General features: G+C 38.3%; 1 protein-coding gene across 3 annotated transcripts in view; it reads right to left on the bottom strand.

Annotated features, from left to right (window-relative positions):
* CHCHD3 (coiled-coil-helix-coiled-coil-helix domain containing 3) overlaps positions 1–17,321 on the bottom strand; it is a 285,119-nt gene that overhangs the window by 92,836 nt on the left and 174,962 nt on the right. For 2 of the 3 annotated variants that reach the window (XM_047095774.1, XM_047095776.1), the window contains exon 5: positions 7,230–7,313. The exons of the other annotated variant lie outside the window; for it this stretch is intronic. In XM_047095774.1, coding sequence (XP_046951730.1) covers positions 7,230–7,313 — 84 coding nt within the window. The remainder of the gene's footprint in view (positions 1–7,229; positions 7,314–17,321) is intronic. 3 annotated transcript variants of the gene reach the window in all.

A 17,321-nucleotide genomic window follows, 5' to 3' on the forward strand; every position in this document is an offset into this window, starting at 1 on the left:
TACCCAAAAAGAATGTTTATGTTTTAGTATTTCAGATGGTGCTGATCTCTGATTCTATCCTATATTAATCCCTTCAAAAGGCTGACCAAGTTTCACTCAATGAAGTATTTTTATAATGACAGACTTCATCTGGTAATAAAAATACATAATAATTTCTTCCCATAAGGAGCACACTGGGCTGACAATAATCCGCTCTGTTGTCGTTTCTCTTTAATGTCATTGTTGGCATTATTCTCCCCCAAGCTTTGCACAAAGGAAAAGAGAAACCGAGGTACTAATTGACAAAGAAGTCAAGCAATCAAAAAATCCAATTAATCATACAGATGAGCCCAACTCTTTACGATGCAATGGAAGATATGCCACCCACTATAAGTAAAAGGCTTTTAAAAATTGCTCATTTGATGTAAGTAAGCACGACCTTAGAATTTAATTAGTAACTCTCTCCACAGGTGACAAACCAGCGAAGTACTTTTCTTCTTAATGACAATTTATTTTTCACCATTCTCTTTGCATTGCTCTCTTTTGCCCAGCTTGTACAATTCCCTCTCCTTAATTGTATGGGATTGACTGCAGTGTGTATGCAAATAGCTGCTGAAATCCAGAGGAGCCTATAAACTGAGAGCAATACAGATCCCCCTACCCTGTTGCTCTGAACATTATAACTGTAGCTAACTAAGCCCTCTGATCTCCCTCAGCTCCTCAGCTCACCAGGGCTTTTATAGCTCTCTTCACACTGTGCCAAACCCCGCCATTCTTACGAGTGCCGGGAGCAAAGTGGATTCAGTAAAGCAAATCAATTCAAGTTCATAATTGAGAAGTTAGACACGCAAGACACACTAATCATCAAAGAACTCACATCTCCAAGATATCCTGGGCAGAAGGGGGTCCTTCATGCTGGAAGATCTCTGGGGGAATCTGGACTCTGCCCTCTCATACTATGGCCTGGCCTTGCTTCTCGCTTCCCTCCCCACATAGGGGTAACAGACTACTGGAAAATACACATTTCCCTGAAGAACATGAAGACAAGCGATCCAGATTCTAATGAAATGGCCATCAAAGCGGCTTATCAACAGTAACAGAGTCTGTTTTCTTTCTAGAGATGGAATGAGATGACCCTCCTATAGCAACACAACGAACATACAGATGAATGGTTCAAAAACATTTTTAAACTGTTTGAATGACTATGAACTCCTTACTTTGAAGTAGAAGGAGCACAACTAGATATTAAAATAACTCTTAGAGGTATCATGCTGTAATTGGTAGGTAATAGTACTGACTTTATGTATTTCCTTTTGGCCAAATGTCCCCGGGAAGTACCAAATCCTGGAGGGAAGATTCTGCATTTTGAATGCTTAACACCCTTGCAGTTCATAAGGCAGCATTAATCACATTTTAACATCAGGACCAAAAAGCACTGTATTAGAAGCCAAAAAGAATGAATTTACCACCCCAAGAACAACCAACCAGCAGGATTGAACTCATGAGTGTAGAACTAACAAATATTAAAGCTAATACTGGCTAATAGCTAAAAGGTAAGGTGCTGGACCTGCCCCAGATTGAGAAGCTTTGGCTGTATGTTCTTCAGCAAATTACTTGAAGCCTTAGGGCCTTCATCTAAACAACAGGATTGATAGCCTCATAGTGCTGTGTGTGTGAATAAAATGACATAGTCCATGCAATGGGTCTGGCACACGTAAATACTCGAAAAACATTATTCTGAGTTACTATAATGATGATGATGCTACAAATAGTATTAAGGTAGTCAAACTTAAATATGATTCTCAGAGGACAGATATATACTATTAATTTAAATGACTAATGAAGAAGATTACCACTTACTTGGTGGATAGTTAAAAAGTACACATTAATTGCTTAGACATAATTTTATGGGATAAGCTTAGTAAATCTAGGATTCATTCACTCAACTCCTACGTGAGTTGTGGAACATACAGGGACAAGAAAGTTACCTCTGCTCTGAAGGAATTTACAAGATAAAAACAGATAACTTACCACAGTTATCATGAATATGGCACCTTGAAGAGAGGTATATAAAACACTATGGAGGGGCGCCTGGGTGGCGCAGTCGGTTAAGCGTCCGACTTCAGCCAGGTCATGATCTCGCGGTCCGTGAGTTCGAGCCCCGCGTCAGGCTCTGGGCTGATGGCTCGGAGCCTGGAGCCTGTTTCCGATTCTGTGTCTCCCTCTCTCTCTGCCCCTCCCCCGTTCATGCTCTGTCTCTCTCTGTCCCAAAAATAAAATAAAAAACGTTGAAAAAAAAAAATTAAAAAAAAAAAACACTATGGAGAATTCCCTTACCAATTTGTTGAAAGCTTCCTAAAAACACTTCAGAACCTTCACTTTGAAAGCTGCCCTAGGTTTCCTCTCATCAAATCACCAATCAGGAATCAATATTCTCCAAGTCTCTGGCATCAACAACCAGAGTTAGTGTTCAAGTCTCTTTCAATGACGTGACATACCTAAATGTGACCCCTTTCATGTTCTTTACACATAGAAGTTCAATTCACCACTATGTTCAATGTTGTTTGACAAAGCCAGCAACCTTTCCAATGAAATAAGGACTTGAAAGACTTTTCAAATGGCTTTGAGTTTCTTTCTCAATAAAGAGTTGCTGGTTTTGGAATACTGGTTCTAAGAAGGGTGAACTGGTGTCCAGTTAAATTATACTTATTCTGAGGCTCCTGGGTGGCTCAGGTGGTTAAGCGTCTGACTTGATTTCAGCTCAGGTCATGATCTCACAGTTCCTGGGATCGAGCCTGGCATCTGACTCTGCACTGACAGTGCAGGGCCTGCTTGAGATTCATTCTCATTCTCATTCTCATTCTCTCTCTCTCTCTCTCTCTCTCTCTCCCCCCCTCTCCCTCTCTCTCTGCCCCCTGCTCAAAAAGTAAACATTTTTTAAAAATTCTTATTTTATTTTTTTACTTATTCCTCCCCATGAGTTAGTGGTAGGAGAAAGTTATCTCAGACTCCTAGTGAACTAACCACTATGGACATGCGCGAGGAAAAAGCTCCATCACACCTGGGAATTATCTAATTGACAGAATTTATTGAAAAAGATCAAAGAGGCAAGCTGTATTATAGAAGTAAATGTGCTCCACGTGCTCAGGGGGCTTGGGTTCATATTCTCAAAAGAAATGTGTATCAAGTCCATGAAAATGAACAGTTCAAGTAATAAGATGCTGAGTCATCAAAAAGTGATAATGTAGACAGTTATGGTGTTCACCTAGTTGACGGGTAGGTGGTAAAGTGATGTTAGGGGATCATTTTTGGAATGATTCTATGAAAGACTGGTCAATGTTCCGTCTTCTCTAATGATACACCACCTAGTATCTAGTCTATGGTTTCATCATCTCATTTGGTTAGAATAAAGACATGTGCTTAAACCACTTTTAAACCACAGGCAGTCTGGATTTCATACAGTAAGTTAGATGATTCTGCAAGTGATCATAATAGCATAATCATTTTTCTGACATTATGCATTATTGGATTCAGTACTTTTATATCTTCTAACCCGAAGTGTATGGAGACTTTCTAATAGAAATGGTTAGACATTGCACTTTTCACTGTCATCCCAATACAAGGGGAACTCTTTTTACAGTCTTCTGCACTAAACCTAGGAAATGCTTCATCATTGGAGACCTAAATGTCTCTCAAATATTCCTGGAAGAAATCTAGTTGAATGAAATTAATGTAGGTACTTGAGGAATGGCAATAGTAAACAGGATTTTACAGAGATGGGAGAAGACAGCAGGAAGTTGAATAATACTAAAGTAATTTCATGATTTTTAGTATTGTACACAACGGAAAGTAAGTAGCTTTCTTTAATGGCAACAGCTTTCGCTAATCATTTTCCAGTTTTCAAAGAGCTTTTATATACATCATCTTATCTGTTTCCCTCAATAACTCACAAACGTGAGCAAGTAACGAAGTATTATCCCCACTTCATCGATGAAGAACCAGAGACCCGAAGAATTAGGTGACTTGTCAAATAACAAGATGACAGCACCGTGCCTTCTGGCTCCTGGTCTAGTCTGGAGTTATTAGGTATTAACTAATAGTAATGTGATTATTCTACCCCAGGATTTTTCTAAGCTCAACAATACTTCCCAGTTTTCAGGTAAAATTCCTAAATAACTACTTTCCAGCCTTATCTTCAAAAAGAAAACATACATATTTTTTTCCTATATAAGAAAATGCTGATCGCAATGATTTGACCCCACCGTACCATATCCATCTAATGTACCACTGCTTGTTCTAACCTGAGGCCAAAAACAACAGTTACATGCTAAGCAGATCAGTTTCACGCACGAAGAGCAAATCCTCTTGGTACTTCACACTAATCACTGAATTATCTCCAGCAAATTGGTGGACTTATGAGAAATGGGTGAATATTTTTCAGTGCCTTTTCTTGTACCCAACAGTGATCAATGACAAATTCAAAAGGTACCTAGCACAGTAAAACCTGAAGGCAAAGACAACTGTCACAGGGTGGGGAAAAAGGAGATGCTAGATAAATCACCTCAAAAACTACCACTGGTGCATTTTACCCTGCTAATAACATCGACTATCAAGTATGGTGCTCTGGAAATATGGAAGTAAAATAAGAACTACCACTGGCTGAGTAGGTATTCTATGCTGGATACTACAATAGGTGCTTTATGAGAATTAGCTCACCTAGCAAATCAGTGAGATAAGTACTGTTACATCCTCATATTACTGCTAAAGAAACTGAAATCCTAAGTAGCATGTCCCCAAAAACTCAGCAGGTAAATGTCCACTCAGTGAATTCAACCCAAGCCATCTGACATCACAGGCTGTGCTCTGAACCAGGGTTCCGTAGACTATAACTCATGGGTCCAATCCAGCCTGCTATCTGTTTTATATAGCCCTAAGAGTGGTTTTAGGTTTTTAAATGATTGGGGGTGGGCGCAATCAAAAAAAGAGTATTTCATGACATACAAAAGTTACATGAAATTCAAACTTCAGTGTCCATAAAGTGGAATACAATCACACTTGTTCAGCGACATACTGGCTATGGCTGCTGTCACACTGCAATGAATCGAGAGTGGGGTAGTCGTGACAGAAACCATTACATGGCCAGCAAAGCCTGAAATATTTCCTACCTGGCCCTTCTGAGAAAAATCTGCTGCCTCCTGCTGTAAGCCATTCCACTCTATGCTTATTTCACATCTCTACTTGGATGTCTTAACAAATACCCCAAACTTTAAGTATTTAAAATCAAAGTCCTGATTTTCTCCACCATCTACATGCAGGTCCATATTTGGTTAGTCTTCCCCTATGGAAAATCCATCCCTCTAGGTATAAAAGCCATAGATCTAGAGTATCCTTGAGTTCTTTCACTCATGTCCAAAACCATCAGCAAACGTGACCAGCTTTGCCTGTGAAATATCCAACCCCATTTCATTCCCTCTACTGCTAGTGGCCTGGCCCAAGCCATCACTATCCCTTTTCTGAATTATTGCCATTACATCTTACTAGGTCTCTCTTGTATCAGTTCTTGCCCAAGACAGCAGCCAGAAGGCTCCCATACTCACAAACCCTCTAGCTTTTCAAACATGCCATGCATACTCCTACTTGGTGCTGGTTTGCTCCCCATTACTGCAGACCCACCTATGAGACAGGCCCTCCCTCTCCACGAGATCCCCACCAACACTCCTAGCCCCTGGGACTCCTTTTTTCTCTGCCTTATTGCTCATCCATATTATTGCAACCTGCCATTCAATAGATATATTGGATTCTAATTGAATTTAAGCTCCCTGAGGCAGAAGTTTAGTTCATTTTTTTTTACTAGTATATCTCTGGCACTGGACCAGGGCCTGACATTTATTAGGTGCTTAAGAAGATAGCTGCTCAATGAATGAGGAAATGAACCCTGTGTGCAAGAAGCACTCAGATTAGTGACACACAGAGATGGGTGAACATACTTAACATGTAAATAATTGTACTGAATGGGGCTTAATAGTAGATTTCTTATTTTATCTACTTTCTTATTAAACACCTTTCTAAACAAATCAAATTTTAGAAGTCTCAATCAAAGGGAAGAGAAAGCTAGCTTTGTATGACCTATGTATGAAATTATTCTAGATAAATCTACTTTCCTGAACAAGGGCACCGATGAGGTACTCAAACTCCCATTCTTAAACCCACGGTCTCATTCTGTTTTAGCCTTAATTCCCTCCTCTACATCTCTGTCAAACTCTGGGGCCATGTTGACTAGAGGTACTGCCTCAGCTACTCCACTTAACTCTTCTCCCCAAGTCCTACTATTCAACTCCTGCCCGCCACTTTTTTTTTTTTTTCCTCTAAATGTTTACCTATTTTTGAGAAAGAGCCAGAGATAGAGTGTGAGCGGGGAATGGGCAGAAAGAGAGACACAGAATCCGAAGCAGGCTCCAGGCTTTGAGCTGTCATCATACAGCCCGATGTGGGGCCCGAACCCATGAACCGCGAGACCATGACCCAAGCCGAAGTGGAACACCCAACTGACTGAGCCACCCAGGCGCCCCATCCTGGCCACCACTCTGAAAAGAGATACTCATTTCTTAGCCACAAATGCAGGGAAACTGAGATTTCATAAAGACAATAATATCCCCTTAAAACACTACCATTTCTAAGAACCTACTCAACTTTGCACAATGTTTGAGAAAGACAAGAGTAGCACTCTACTATCTGACCTGGAGGCAGTGCAGTTTCTATACATTTAAGGAAAGGGGCACCTGGGTGGCTCAGTCGGTTAAGCAGCCGACTTCGGCTCAGGTCATGATCTCACGGTCCGTGAGTTCGAGCCCCGCGTCGGGCTCTGTGCTGACAGCTCAGAGCCTGGAGCCTGTTTCAGATTCTGTGTCACCCTCTCTCTGACCCTCCCCCGTTCATGATCTGTCTCTCTCTGTCTCAAAAATAAATAAACGTTAAAAAAAATTTTTTTTTAAACATTTCAGGAAAAAAGATGAGGGCGTTTGCAGAGTGCTAAATGCCTCATTGAGCCAATAACATGACCACACCCAAGGCAACCAAAGAAGAAATGATATTTCCTGTGAGAATGATCTACCTGCTTGGCGTCTTCATTTCCTGGCCACTTGTTAACTAGGAAAACAGTTATATTTGTAATTATTGATGTTTAAATAAATCATATGGGAAAGCTGCAGATGTGGTACAAGAAGAGAATCAATGACAAGAAATAGTCATACCCTCTCCTCCAGTCTAGCCAGCTGCTCTTTGTAGAATGCATCCTGCTTCTTTATCACTCGATCTTTCTCTTCCAGCTGCTTAGCCTAAAAAAAGAAATGAAGAATATACTATATCGAGAAAAAGCAGCAACAGCAAAGCAAAAGTCAAGTATAAATTACATTAGAAATAAGTACACAAAGCTGAAGATTTTTGCAATCTATTAGGTCTCTGCCACAGAACAATATTAATAAGATGATGATTGCTGTATTTAAATGTAAAGGAGTCTACATTGTATTTTTTTTTTTACTGTGACAGCTGTGTCCTACTTTGTCCAAAAGTATCAGAATACAGCAGACAATTTTATTTAACTTCTTTCGAAGAGTAATTTCAAAATAAATTTTTCTTAAATATTTTCTACAATAAAACTTAGATTTCATTCCGATCATAAGCTACATGGTTAACCTTTTTTCTTTTTTTTTTCTGAACAACAAAAATGCCTGTGTGACATTTTCTACATAAATCTTATGTTTGAGAACGCTTAAATTACACACTGAAACCTGCACATAAATACATGTATTGGTCTATCTTCTTTCTTATGAAGCAACTGTCTTTGGAGGGAGGGGCAAAAACTACTGTAAATGTTTATTTGAATAACTGAAAATTAAAAGTAATAAATAAAAAATAGTGAAGGTAGTTTTAAAACTTGGTCGTCCCATTTCTAATTTACAAGATTTTTTTTCAAAATTAAAAAAATGTAATAAAATATTTTTTGATACTTGAAAAAATAAAGATAGTTACTTGTGGATGTTTTTCAAGGTTACGAAATGCATTTTTCAAACTGTTGTTTGTATCTTGATCATTACATTTTAAGTGATCTTTATCTCTGATAACAGACCTCCCTAAATCACCCCAAATGATAAAAGTTTTTAATATTTTCGTTCAGTAGAATGCTGAAAACACACTTGACTAGGAATTTTAAGATATTAAGCAAGTATGTATTCTGGCACTCCCATCCTTGTGCCGTGCAGCACATTATTTTGCAGGGCGATCAAGTGTCCCCTAGCTCAGCCTGGGTAAGGGTGACTTCCCCTAGAGGCTTAGATTCAGTGTACCTATTTTGCACATTTATAGGTCATTGCTTCACTACTTACCTTGTCTTCAATGTCCTGCAGCATGTTTAAAACAAACAAACAACAGTTTTTTAACAACACAACTAGTATTTTTTCCTAATGTCACAAAGAAATCTGATAGATAATATCTGAGATGCAAACCAAAGAAAGCAATGGGGGGAAAAAAATCAGAGGACTTGCTTAACTTGGAATGCATTTGAATGTCACTGTGCTGTTACAGTTTGAATAGAAGATTTCAATGAAAACTTCCTGCTACTTGATAGCATATGAATAAATAAAAACAAACATTAAGATTGCGCCACAACATACTAATATGAAAGTACATAATCTATGGCTCCTTGTTACAACATAGTAAAAAGCTGACTGGTCTGTCAGGAATATAAAAGAAAAGGTAAACAAGGAAAAGAATTTTTAACAAAGCTAAGTATGAAGAAAACATGTATGACTATATGACCAAAAAGAAAAGATCTTCCTAAATTCAACACACACACACACACACACACACACACACACACAATGAATACAGGAAATGTAAAAGAATGGATTTATGAGACCCACCATAAAAAAAAAAAATCACTAAACCAAATGAATAAGCAAATGACAAAAAGAAGAAAAGAAATTTCAACATGTAACTGAGAGTTAAAGATAATACAACACAGAACACGTTTAAAAAGTACCCCCCCCCCCCGCAAACAAATGACCTACACTGGTAATTCACACACAAAAATACAAATAATAAACACATGGGGTAAAAATCAAAGCCTAAGAGAAATCAATGAAAATTAAAATAATGAAATACCATTATTCATCTACTGAACAGACAAAAATATAAAGTACTAATAAAAATGTCAAGGATACAGGAAAATAGGCTCTTCCAGACACTACTGATCAGAATGTAATCTGGTATAACCCCTTTTTAAATCAATTTGACAAAATCTAATGTTTTTAAAATATACATATTCACTGAGATCTAAACTCTATTTTTAGGATTTAAGTAATTATGACAATACATGAAGATGTTCATGATAGGGTTGTATAGAACTACAAAAAAGCAAAAAAAAAAAACCCACAACATTTTAATGGTTAAATAAAAATATCCTCAAAATATACTAAGTAAAAAAAGAAACAGATAATAAACAGAAAGGACAGTATAATCTCTTTTTTGGTAGGGAAGAAAAAACTAGGATACTCAACAAAATGTCAACAAAACTTATATGGTAGGCTTATGAGTGGTTTCTAGTTATTCTTGCTTTTTTATATTTTCCAAATTAAAAAAAAACATACTTTATAGTCAAAGGACATACGAGAGAATTGTCTGAGGTGAGAGAACTTCTCTTCTTGCTTATGGTGGTGGTTACACAATTGCATGCATTCGTCAAAACTCATAGAACTAAATATCACAAAGAATGAATTTAACTACATAAATATTAGAAAGTGTACACAAATTAAGTACACTAAAACTTATGAAAATAGCTACATATAAACATATGGATGGATGGATGCATACATATGTCTTTACTATTATTAATCTGTTTATCACTTGGCTGATTTTATTCTAGGTATTTAATCCCAGGAAATATTAAGAAAAGCACACAAGGATTTATACCTAAGAAAATACAGCCAACATTATTTAAAGCAACAAATAATTGGGAATGACAGAAGTCTGTGTAAATAAGATTTGGTCCAACACAAAGATATTGATTATAAAGATTTTGTCCAGCTATAATGACCAAACATGGAGAGCCACTAAAAATTAATGTTTTAGTAGAATAGTTAATTTTCTTTAACTCAAAATTTTATGTGGGGGGGAAAAAGCAGGTCATAAAATAGCACATACGGGAAATTCCTAATTTTGGTTAAGGAAGGAACAGGGAAAGTTGAGTGGCTTGTTACACAGTCTTGGAAAAAACTACCCATCTTAGTATGCTAAGATGTTAACAGTGAATATGATATGCATAGTGGGATATTTTTTCTTATTTGGACTGTCCTATACTTTCCAAAATTTCTGTTATGAACAATTATTACTTCTGTGATCAGAAAAATGCTTCTTAAACATTAATATCACATAAATGTATCCCTGACTAGGATATGGAAAAATATGATAGAGAAGCTCAAAGAGTGAGGTATTAAGTAATTATATTAACAACCAAATTGTTTTAACAACCTGAACGATTATTTATAGCATGGAAATTATTTTACCTACAAATCCTTAATGTACTAGCACTTGATTCTCTCTCCCACTCAATTTTTGACAGTACCCACCATGGTTCTTAAAACACTTGCACTAAATGTTTCTTTTGTTCACATATAGTGCACAGTGAGACTTTTTTAAAAAACACACACAAAAAAGTAATAGCTATTCCATTATGGTTATTCAGAAAACACTAAAGAATTCAATACTATAAATATATTGCTTGAACCTACTGAGGACCACATACACCAACAAATTTAATTTTGAGAAGCAACATAAATAAAGGATGTATAGCAATATCCTCATTCATTTTTCTAAGATGTAATCTTTGAAAAAATTTAAAGCAACATGTGAAAAGGTCAGATATGCACACTAAAAAGGAACTACCTCCAAAGACCCGAAAACACCAAACTATAGTCTAACATCACAAATCTTTCCCTAGACAGCCAACAGAATCAATAGTTTGCGAGCCACTGGGGAGAACAACAAAGCAAGAAACATGGCTGCAACACCTGAACAGCACATTGCTTTGAAACAGTTAATGTGATGCTGGGAGGGAAAGTCACACAATATGAATCCTGAAACTCAAACAAGCCTAGAATACATTGACTAAGCTAATAGCTGCCAAGTATGGAGAATCACACTCAACTTACAAAAAAAAGCAGTAAACCAAGTGCAAGGAAATAAAACTTCTATGTATAACTCTCTAACAGAGAATCATTGTAAATGAACAAATAAAAACAAAGAGGATTACAACATTATTACAGAATTATTTCTTAGAAAAAAAGGAATATAAAAAATTTCCCCTCATCTCTTGTTTGCTATTATTCCTCTCACTACAAGAAATGTATGCTGATTAGTTTTCAGATCCTGTTGGATTTGGGACAACATGATCAGAACTTGGGAAAACATGACAGAACTTAAGTGGATCATTATGGAAAACTAGAGCACCCCATATGCAAGAGAAACAAAGAAAATAAGGAAATCAAGGTTCCTTTAAGAAACCCAACACATAAATATTTCAATGTTTTAAACTCGGTGGTAGCTAGTTTCAAAATAAAGTACCCATATATTATCTTCCTTAAGACTTGATTCTTTTCAGAAAGGATTTGAAGGTGCTATGACTAAGAATATAATAAGATCAACAGAAGTAAAAACTGGGATTTTGGATACAACATATTGTGGTGGTGGGAACTTTACCTTCCCCCGTACATTCCTAGGTAACTCTTCGTACCGAAAACTTTTGGGCATAGTAGTTGAGCCTTCTTAGGCCTGGTTGCTGCTGAGGACTGAGATGTGGCACAGGGTACGTGGCATTGAGAACCCAGTGACATCACAATCACTTAGCTCAGAGGTTGTACTTCTTCTTTGGACATCAAGGACAAGGCATGTTAAGGAAAGGCTTGGGACTACGGGAAAGCTCGTATATTTTGAATGACAAAGTACTTGGAAACGCTAGTGTTCAATTTTAATTGCTCAAGGGAGAAAACAAAGCAGGTACCTGCTCAATTTGATACTAAGAAGCCAGAGATTACCAGGATTGAGAAAAGGCAACAACTGTAAATCAATGCACCCAGGATATCCCTATAATTATATTTCCTATCATTCTAAATCTTGTAACAAATCTGAAACGCACATATAATGGATGGAGAAAGATTTAGTCTTTCACAATGATATGGATCATCTGTGGCATAGATCAATCTCCATCTATGTAATAACTCACATAGGCAAATAAGAGCAGAAAAAAAGAGCTTTATTCCTCATCAAACCTACACAGAACACAAAATATATAGGAACCTAATAAAATTATATGCTGACATAAAACAAAGAGAGAACTGAAATATCCAACAGGGACGAACCTAAACCTGTAAGGTAATAATACATTTAGAAGCTATGGAACATGATCATTGAGAATATCAATTGGCCGTAACAAAATAATTAAAGTAGCCATGTGTTCAATTAGCTGAATACTAGACTTCCGTTATAAATGAGAAATTACATAGGGTTCACTGAGCTTTTATCAAGTGGCATTAATAAACAAAGAATTACACAAAGTGCTGTTTTCCGAACCACATTAGAAGATGACCTTCAAAAAGGGTAACTCATCTAGGTTAACTTGAATGATGCCCAACCTATTATCAACTTTAGCACTTTTCAATGACTACTTAGAGGCACGAGCTACGACCAAACCCCAGCTTGAAATGTTAAACTACACTTATGTCCGCTAACATAAACTGAATACGGACCAGGACTTCCAAGAGACTCCTTAATCCTAAAACTGGAACTCATATCCAGGCCCCAGGACTTGATCAGTCCATTTGTTTCTGTTTTGTCTTCCCCAGAAGAGTTTCAAGAACTCTGGTCTACATTTCAGCGTTTTCATGCTAAGGACATACTGGAAACAGCCTAATGAATAAGTCCTCTTCCACTTTTGGGCATATCTGCTTATTTTCTTCAAAATGCTGGCAAAGTGGCTTTTGAAATTAAAAAGTAAAGCCAACAATGAGTGAAGAGAGGACGTTATTAGGTACATAAATTTAGAATAGAAAACAACCCAGTGTTGCTTTGCTTTAAATTCTTCCAGTTCTCTCCTAGTAGTTGTGCAGAACATGGTAGTTAACAAAAGAAGCAAAATTAAGAGCTAGATGAAGTCAGAAACAATTTTACAAGCTTTCTTCTACAGCTTTCGAGAGGAAAAATAATTTTTTACTTATACACTTACTTCTCCATGTTTCTAGTTTCAGAACTTACTACCACTATGACATAGTAGGTAGTCCACCTGGTGGGGAGTCAGGAAATCCATATACCCATTCCAACTCTGTTAAATCACGATGGCCACCTCAGGCCTCGTCCATGTTCTAAAATCCTTCTCTAATATTACTTCCTTCATGTAGCTTTTCCCAAGTCATACCCACCTCCCCACCCCCTGCTGCCTCTGCTACTTTTGCACCTAATAAAACTTTCAGCAGGTCTCTTACGGCACCTGTTTGCCTTTTTTTTTTTTTTTTAAGATTTTACTTTTAAGTAATCTCTACACCCAATATGGGGCTTGAACTCACAACCCCGAGATTAAGAGTCACATGTTCCACTGACTGAACTAGCCAGCTGCCCCTTATAGCCCCTGTTTTTGAGTTTGTCTTGGATCATGTATGTTTACTTAGCCACTGTCCCTCTCTCAACTGTAAACCCTCCTCCCTGTCTAGGAAGAGATTTACTCCTCTCTGGATCTCTGGCTCAACCTAGGTCTGGAGCTTCCACAAAGGAAACACTCAGGACATGGTAGCTCAAATGGAAAAAAGTACACTGAGGTGAAGAGACTGGAGGAAGTAAGTAGACACAACTTCTGGGGAGCAATTCTGTCACAGCATCTGTGATTTACTTCAAGATGCGCAGTATGACATCATGTGTCTGTGTTCCTTAGGTTAAGCTCTGAACCAGGTGCTGCCAGTATGCTACTCAAGAACACACAACAGGAGCAGTCAGCAAGTATTCTTACTGGAAGTGTGAAATCGGAAGCTGAAAAAGTAGAGGTGGGTACTACAAGGGCTTCACTCATGCATGCCTTGATCAATAATGATGGTTTGCTAATTGGCACAATGACTGGTGCAAATGAGATTTTATTAGTGAAAATGGTTCATTAACTAGCATGATGTCAGATATAAGTTCTTTTTAGTTAGTAAAATGAACGCTCAAAAAGATACAAGGGTTAGCTAACGGAAGGACACTCCTACATCTGCGGTGTGACCAGTTATCAGACAGTGAGAGCTTATGAGAACAAAGCACACAGCTCTAACTTTAAGGATGGTGCCTTAGGCTTAATCGCTTAACAGTCTTGTATCCAGGCATTGGTTGAAGACAGAGATTCTCACCTTTGACATTACTGACATTTTGGGCCAGACCCTTCTTTGTAGTGGAGAGCTGCCCTATGCATCACAGAATGTGTTTAGTAGCATACCTGGCCTCTATGGTGCCAACAGTAGCACTCCAACTCTGAGCTGGGACAACAAAACATGTTTGCAGACATTGCCAAAACTGCCCCAGTTGAGAACCACTGGTTTAAGAGGATTGTTGGCTGCCTAAAGTCAACCATAAGCAGCCTAGTCTGCCCCAGGCAACACTTGTCCAGAAAATAAAACAACTTAAAAGAATAGACAACTGGGACCACTGAGTTTTACTGAATGGCTTGTATCAATTATTGCTAATACATTTTTCTTCAATAAACACCTGTTTGTATTATAAAACTGAGGTGGAGACTTGCTCCCATTATAACATGGCAGGGTTGCACCACAAAGGTATAATGTATAAAAGCAACAAGAATGGCTCACATGCATGTAATGAATAATATCTCAGTGGGAAAGGAAACTGGGAATGTAATTTTTTATTTGTGAATTCTTTATTTCTGAAGTATGCAATTTATAAAATAAGTATGTAAGTTCTGTCTTTTCTATAGCTCCCTATATAAACAGAATCAATGCCCATATAACCTAAAATTTTTGAATCCATGCAACTGATGTTCAGTTCAGGCAGAATGGATATCCAGTTGACATGAACTGGTACTAGTTGTTTAACATGTGTTCCGCTTGGGCAATGACAACACTAGACCTGATGTTAAATATTTTATAGATCATTCCTGAGAATAGGTATATAATGATTCCATTATAATTTACAACATTCAATGTTACAAAGCAACATGACAGTTCAACATGAAAAGTACTGAAATATACCACCTGCTCAGTTCAGTTCTGTATATTCCATTCTGGTCCCAAACACCCATTTGAAAAAAGAACATTCATCACGATACCCAGCACGTAAGAAACACTAACTAATGCTGAATCAAAAGTAAATGAACTGTTAGGATTTCAGAATTCTTAAATAAGCAGCTTTATCTTTTCTAATGACACTAACTTTAGCTACCCCATGTTTACGAAAGACACAAGTGAATGCAAACATGCATCAAGTCTAAAAGACCACCTGAATCAAATTTGGCAACAGAATAGAAAACGATGTTCCAGAAGACCAAGTTCTATGAATAAATAAGAACCTCATGTCACAGAATCATTAGTAAGCTTAGAAACTTTAAGGATCAGAATGATCATCAAAAGAGGAAAAGGCAGTTTTTGAAAGGGACCATATTCAAGAAAACTACTGGGCTCAGAGCAGGAAGGGGCTTTTATTATCAAATCCAGCTGCAGAATAGATGGGCATTATAAACCACTGAGTGTTACCATCGCATATAAGAGCAGCATGGTCTTAACTCCAGACCACACCTGACGGGGTCCAGAGTAGAAAGGAGCAAAGTGCAGTTCCACTACAATGTCTCGATCTCCTTGTTCCACATTGTGAGGAATAGTACTTCCATTTCCAGGCACTTATGTATAATCCTGTTTTACCACGGAGATTAAAAACTCTCAGAAGCACTCTAGCACAGAGATGCTGCATGAGCCACACTATTTGTGCCAAGACACTTGGTGGCCCTGATCTGACACCTAAGTTGGACAACAACGTGGAAGCAATTACCGCCCAACTTCTGACTTCCTTTTCTTTGTATTAACTTGTGTTTGTTCAATTTACATTTAGATTCAATGCGTATATTACTGGGACCCATTGGCCGCAGTCAACCTCTCCTCTTCTAACCTTACTCCTTGTTGACGGAGGGAATTCCCAAGGTCTGGGAGCAAGTTGGCTCTGGGACCCTTGCTCTTGACAGCAGACATCACTCACTGATTTTGGCTTGACATGAAGGGAAGACAATGTAAAAGTGACTAGTCAACGATTTGTAGTTATTTTCAACCCTACCCAACATAAAGAGATTTTTAAAATTTGCTGTGAGGCTAATGCAGAATATTCTAAACATGTCTTCAAAACCACCGATATGCCATGTCAGCTCAGGCCCACTGGGATGCAGACGCGGAGGCAGATCAGAAGTAGGAGGGATGTACTGGGGGGGAAGGATAAAGGAGAGAGGGAGCAGGAGCGGCAGAGTGAGCCTCTGACTATGCTGTAGGTCTGATACCTGTGGTGCGAGGTGAGGTTGGAAGGAGACAACCGCGTAGCTCTGAGAAAAGCTCCGAAAAGGCCAGGACAAAGAGGAGCCCCAGGGCGAAGACTGACCATTAGAGGAATCCTGTGTCAGGCAAGATGGCACAGCTCCAGAGCCTCTGCTGTGTACTATCAGCCAGGCAGGGGCATGGCCTGGGGACGAACACCTGCGGTGGGTTCCAGATTTGCAGCAGCTTGAGGCTTACGGCCAAGTGCACCCTTGGCAGCACATTCTCTCCAAGAGTGAGAGCCGAAAGGCACACCCCCATGGCTGCCACATAACCTCATTTGCAAATGACAAAAACCAACTCTGAGCAGATCTTAAACTTCAGCTTCCAGTTCGAAATAAACCAGCCACCACAAGTGAGTTCATATCTGTTTGTACGTATCAGTTCCTCGGGAACTGCCCCAGTTATGCAGGCCAGGCTACATATTTCCAATCGGACCTAAGGAATACAACTTGATCCAGAAGTCCTGCGTAGCAAGAAAAGCAACAAAACAGTCATCAGACAATTAAAGTTTCAATTCCAGTTTGGCTGCTAACTCATGATCCTGGTAATAAGTTCCTTAACCTCTTGGGGCCTGTTTCCTTTCCTTTAAATTAAGGGGACGGTCTAAATAATACCTAAGATCCCTCTAACATTCACGTTTTATGCATTACATCTACCACAACAATTCTGCTGTTGTTCAATTTGAATCTACTCTCCAGCTAGGCCAGAGGAAATTCACTGAATGCGTATGTTTTGCTGCCC

The sequence above is a fragment of the Lynx rufus genome, unplaced genomic scaffold (assembly GCF_022079265.1).
Source record: "Lynx rufus isolate CCGP_SWC_20201006 ecotype Redwood Valley unplaced genomic scaffold, mLynRuf1.p SCAF_4, whole genome shotgun sequence".
Classification (NCBI taxonomy): domain Eukaryota; kingdom Metazoa; phylum Chordata; class Mammalia; order Carnivora; family Felidae; genus Lynx; species Lynx rufus.